This window comes from Mus caroli, unplaced genomic scaffold, assembly GCF_978045245.1.
Source record: "Mus caroli unplaced genomic scaffold, Mus_caroli_1 scaffold_8, whole genome shotgun sequence".
Classification (NCBI taxonomy): Eukaryota; Metazoa; Chordata; class Mammalia; order Rodentia; family Muridae; genus Mus; species Mus caroli.
Window position 1 is genome coordinate 28505707 of NW_028227263.1, and position 6000 is coordinate 28511706.

Genomic DNA, 6000 nt, shown 5'->3' on the forward strand with positions numbered 1-6000 from the left:
GGGTGAGTGGGGGGGGGGCATCCTAGACTCTCTGCACATAGATTTATAGCCCCTCTCATTGCCTGCAGTTCAGAGTAGACAGGTAGAGTCTTATTATAGAGGTAGGCTAAAGAATAGTTTGCATTCTAAGTCACACACACACACACACACACACACACACACACACTAACATCAACTTTCTGTGCTAACTCAAATCATTATTTTTTTTCCTGTTAAGAGCATGGATCAAAGTTAAACAATTCCCAGAAAATATGAATTTTAAGCCTCAGTTGGCCTCCTGTTTAAAGATTAGCAAGCATTTTACCACCCAACCTTTTAAAGGATTTTCTTTAGTGAATTGATAGCCTTGAGAGAATAGGACAGTGACTACATACATGCATGTATGTAGTCCTACTTCTTAAGTGCTCTGAAACACAAATTTCCAAATTTTCCAAGCATAGCCATGGCACGGCAAGTGGAAAATTCTAAACCTGCTTCACATGACAGGTCACAGTTAAAAAATGCAGGCACAAATCATGTATAAAATTACATTTAGGCCATGTCTATAAGATTGATCAAGCCAGGTGTGGTTGCACATAGTTGTAATCGCAGGAGGATCATGGTTTTTACATTAGTCTGAGCTAGACAAGTCATCAAGACAAGACAAAGAAGGACCAGGAGGAGCAAAAGAAAGAAATCAGAGTGAGAGAAAGGAGAGCGAGAAAGAACGAAAACAATAATTTTGGTTAATTATTTTGTGTGGTTTAATCTTGGGTCCCACCCTATCTTTTTATTTACATGCTAATATTCCAAAGTACCTTTCACAACCCAAATTTTGAAACACTCCTCCAAGGTATCTCAGATAATGGATATCCAGCCTGTATTTATTATCTTATTATTAAACAAAGTGACTGCTACTTATCTATTATATTTAGCATTCCCAGTGTGTGGCAAAGCAGACGGCGACATATCTGCAGTGAGATAAATATTGCTCAAAGATACACACTTCTATATACAAAGTGTCCTGCTTCGATCAGACAAAATAACTCACTGGAAGTGTGGAGGAAACAAATCAGCCATCAAACGCTCTCTGTTCTCTCTGCAAACATTTGGATTGAAAGAAAAGCTTTGCCTCCAACGCCACTGGCACCCTCTTCCAAAGTCACTGTTAATGTCTGAAAGAGTCCGGAGATATCTGAGTAATGTGAAGAATGAGGGATCTCTGCTGAAAAAAAAAAATCAGCATTTCAAAGGGGTCAGATCATACAAAAACGGCATTCTGCTGTACTCGTACAGTAGGCAAGGACATTAAAATATTAGATTTCTTAAAGGAAACTTACTGAGTACCTTGAGTGACAGTGTATCTAGAGGCACAAGTGACTAACACTGGGACTATGGGGACTTTAGCAAGAGAAAAGAAAATACAGGTGTGACATCCACAGCTTTCATTCCTTCCGAGTCTATTAAGGTACTTCTGCTGGCTAGTCTTCCTGACAGGCCCCTCACTCCCCACTACTCCCCTTCATCTATGGCTCAGTGCTCTCTGTTTTATATTCTGAGACTACAGTAAAGATCGTTTCTTACTGAGGCCCAGAGAAAACGCCCCACTACAGAACTCTGCTGTAATTTGCATCAAGCTAATACTTAAATGCTCAGAGAGGCTGAGAGGGAAAGGGGGCACTAGCAAACCTTTACAGAGATGCCCATTTCACCACCATCCCTGCACACACCCTCTGATCCTGCCTGCGTACCAACATGATCTCTTACGTGTCTCCAATGCCCAGCCACAGGTACAATTTCTGTACCTAGACACTGCTCTCCGAAAATAAAAGGCTCGAAGTTCGGAAGTTGGGAGAGGGGAAAGCAGCCAGGAGAAGCAGATAAGTCTGGATTTGGAAACACACTAGCCGTAACAGCTGCTTGACACCCTTTGTCACGCACCCACTGAAGCCATGACTGTTCACCCAACTCTACTCCAGCCTGCCACAAAGCACAGCACAGAAACGAACGTCACTGTCCTAGCATACACTTCCACAGTATTTGCAGAAGCCATCTGGAAAAATCTCAGGGAATCTGTGTGTGTGTGTGTGTGTGTGTGTGTGTGTGTGTGTCTTGCACATGCATGTGTGTGCACAAGTGTGTGTGTGCATGTGTGTGTGTGTGTGTGTGTGTGTGTGTGTGTGAGAGAGAGAGAGAGAGAGAGAGAGAGAGTTCTGAATGCCACCATAAATCCCTTTGCAGCATCATGCATGCAGTCAGCCCAGGCAGGGTCCAGAAATGAATGGCAAGTTGTTAGCAGTCTGTGGCTCTCTCAGCCTGTATCCCAAGCTCCAGCTCGGATGGACTTTGGGAACAGCCTGCCCCCTTCTGGTCTCCTTGAGCTCCATGAAAGGGCAGGGCTTGGGGTGGGCACACCTTGAGGAGGACAAACAGACCCCTAGCTCTAGCCATCCTGTGCACACTGCAGCTCCTAGGGCTGAATGTGAGACAGGAGGAAGAGAGGAGAGTGTTGTGCATATGACAAAAAGTCCAAGACCAGCAGGACCGGACAGTTGAGAGCTACCAGGAATGGGAAAGTGAAAGAAAAAAAGATAAAATGTATTCATATACATATACATTGGAAGCTAAAGAAATGGAGACATTGGAGGACACTGTCGGGAGGATACGCCGAAACCCACAGATAAAAGCAAAATTGCAGACAAGCTCCGCTGCTAGGACTGCGGAATCTACCCCCGCCCTTCCGATTCCAAACCTGATGTGACTGGGCTAGGACATGAGAGATTACTCCTAGGTGAACACACATGGAGGGGTTGGGCATCACTGCTCAGAACATCGGTGGGGAAAGAAAGAAACCAACTGCTTTTTTTCTTTATAATTCTCTCACTGATCTCAACAGGTGGTCTAAGTACCCTGAAAGTACCTCCTGAACCCCCTTTTCAAAAGGTACAGCGAGTCCCATGGTCCCCTCCCCACCCTGCCTGTTTCCACACTGGGCCAGCACTAAGTGAGCCTAGTCCCTCCCACCTCCCAGTAGGTCTCCAATTTCAGAAAGAACATGTAATAGCATTTTTGGTTTTTTTGGTTTGTTTTTTTTTTTTTTTTCAGTTGGAACACATGATCAACTCCAGGAGTTCAAAGGCAGTGAGTGCCTGGGTCTCCTTGGCTGTAAAAAAGGACTTGGGGACAGTGAGAATGCTCAGGTTCTCATCCCCAAGCATCACCACAGGTGAGGGTGAGACTTCTCCTTGGTAGCTACAGAGCAGCCAAATGTTCTGTCAGATCAAGTCCTGAGACTGCTTTAGCCCACGGACATAAAGAGCTGTGCTCGGGCAACAAGGGTCAAAACAATCCTGAAGAACTTAAGCACGTCAGAAAGCACTTCTGACACAGCTGTGTAGCCGTGTCTAGGCAGTCTTCAGCAAGTGCCGCCGGAGTGACAAGCAATAACAAGGACTGTTCCCTTCCTACAGATCCTAGAAACACTCCCCTGGTAGCTACTGTCCTTCAGAAGCTGGGCAGTTCTCTGCAGGGAACTGGGATGATGGACAGAGAATCACATGGCATATCACACCAGCCCAAAGACAGACAGACACTCATTCCTACGCAGAGTAGAGACCCTATACAGTAGTTATGGACTCAGATCTCCTGCCCTCCTAGCTCAGAGAAAGGTGAAACAGATACCCCAATGAAGTTAGGGATAGAAGAGGAAGACAAGCCGGTGCCCCACCTAGGCAACCAGATGGTACTAATAGAACTGGAAGACAGTTTCAGAGACCTGACTATCCACATCCAAGAAGAGCAAAGCACACTGGGAGGTGTGGTGATAGTGTGGCCAGACAGACAGACAGAAAGTGCAACCGGCCACCCATGTCAAGTCAGAGACAGCCAGCTGGGACCAAGGGGCAGTACCCTGAAGCTGCAAATCCCGAAGGAGGTGAAGTCAGGGAGGGCAAGAGATGGCAAGGTTAGGGACTGAGGAAGGTGGGGACTGGGGAAGGTGGAGAGAGAAGTAGATTCCCAGAGGGGGAAAAAAAAAGTCAGATCAGGCGTGCAAGACCCAGTGTTGATTTGGGTACCAGGGACATGGTGGAGGACTTGACACACTCATTCCAGGTCTCTTCTCAGCCCACAACAAACAGCTCAGACCAAAGAGGCTGCGTGGAGAACTACCCTTGAGCAGCGACTGAGGATCCGGTCACGATCCGATGCACGTACTCGAGTGGAGAGTGAGGCATCAACGCCCCCACCCAGAGAGAGAGCAAGTAGGACGCCCAGAAAGAGTGATAGGAAACAGGACCCCCTAGAAAGCGAGTCTCTTCTGGAGCTCACTTTCCAGACCCCAAGGGGGCGGTCCTCAGACTCCGCACAGAGCAGCGCGGCTCAGTGCACGACCCTGCAGCTGCCCAGGGCAGCCAGGGCAGTCAGAGGCAGCCAGGGCGCAGAGTCCCTTCGGATATCGGGACTTGTGTGGCCAAGACCAATGTGAGGCATAGGTAGGGTCGCCCATCTGTCTCTGTCCGCGGGGCTCGCGATCCCCTTCCCAAAGGGCACCTTACCCTCGTCCGGGAGGCTAGTGCCCCGCGGCTGGCAGGCTGCTCTGCGCGGGCTCCTCCGGGGCCGCCTCCCCGTGCTCCTCCTCCGCCGGCTCGGCCTCCAGGTCCTCCGCGGGCTGCGGGCAGATGGGCAGCCAGGTCCCTGCGCTCCCGGCGCGGGGCCGCGGGCTGCTGCTGCTGCTGCTGCTGCTCGGCTGCTCCCGCCGCTGCCCCCGCGCGCCGCTGCTCTCCAGCCCCGGAGTCCAGGCTGCTGAAATTCCACACCACCAGCGTCTGCAGCAGCAGCACCATGAGCGCCGCCAGCAGCGCCGAGTGCGAGCGCCGCGCCAGCCTCCGGGCGCACGGCGCCGCCACCATCTTCCGCGGCGGCCCGGGGCGAGCGGGGTGCCGGGACACCCCGGTGCGCGCTCTATCCCGGGGGCTCCGCGCTCGGGCCCGGCCGACGTCGCCCGGGCTCGCCGCTGCTCCTCCTCCTGCTCCTCTCCTCCACCACCTCCTCCTCCCTTTCCTCCTCTGCCGCCGCCGCCGCCGCCGCCTCCACCGCCGCGGCGCGGAGTTTTCAGACGGGCAGGGACCCGGACGTCACCAGGAGGAGGGGAAGGCGGGAGGCGGGCGCGGGGAGGCCGCGGAGGGGGCGCGGCGCGCGCGCGCGGGGACACCGCTCGGGAGGGAGCTGGCCCCTCGCGATTCTCTTTTCCCTGGGCCAGGGTCCCCAACCCAACCCCCAGGGTTCTAGGGCGGGCGTTAGGGGTACCAGGGCTGGGGAAGGGGCCACTAGGGACGCGGGCCCTGAGCAGAGGGCGGGGCCTGGAGGAGGAGCCGAGGGCAGCGTGGGGAGGAGAAGGTGAGGGAGGGGGTGGAGGCGAAGGAAGCAGACAGACACCCTCCAGAACAGGCGTGGGAACAAGGTAAGGGTGCGAAAAGGCCGGTGCAAAGGGTAGAGAGACGGAAAGTGGAGGATAGACGAGCCAACAGGGCAGCTCAGCTTGCGGAGGTCAGGAAAAGGGAAAGAAGGGTCCTGAGAGTCTGTGTTCCATGTGGCAGAAAACTGGAGGCGGAGTTGCAGGAGGCGCAGAGTTTTCCGTCCCGGGATCTTTGGCTGCACAGAGAGAAAACCTTGGCAGGTGGAGATGGGAGAAAAGTAGGAGTGTCTCAGATCCCGGCTCTTGTGCAGCCTGGGATTCCTGGATCACTGACTGAAACGATGGGGAGGAGGTTCTCAATGACTCTCCGAGGTTAATCAGCACAAGCACTGTGACTTCTGAGTCAACACCCCCCCCTCCCCGCTCCAGGGCAACCAAAGATTCAGGGCTCATTGACTCACTTCTCTGGTCCCCAAGGACTCACAACCCAACATCCTCCAAATCCAGTTGGCAAGTGAATGCTTTGGTGGCTAAAGAAGTTTTCCAACCCTCCCTGGCCACAAGCTGAAGTCTCCCTCCCAGCCACAGAGCCTCCCTCCCTTAAC

General features: G+C 52.4%; 1 protein-coding gene across 2 annotated transcripts in view; it reads right to left on the reverse strand.

Moving 5' to 3' along the window:
* Nucleotides 1-5033, reverse strand: part of Xylt1 (xylosyltransferase 1) — a 296523-nt gene extending 291490 nt beyond the window's left edge. For both annotated transcript variants that reach the window (XM_085841368.1, XM_021168481.3), the window contains exon 1: nt 4536-5033. In XM_085841368.1, coding sequence (XP_085697494.1) covers nt 4536-4889 — 354 coding nt within the window. In that variant the 5' untranslated portion in view covers nt 4890-5033. The remainder of the gene's footprint in view (nt 1-4535) is intronic.
* Between the last annotated feature and the right edge of the window lie 967 nt (nt 5034-6000).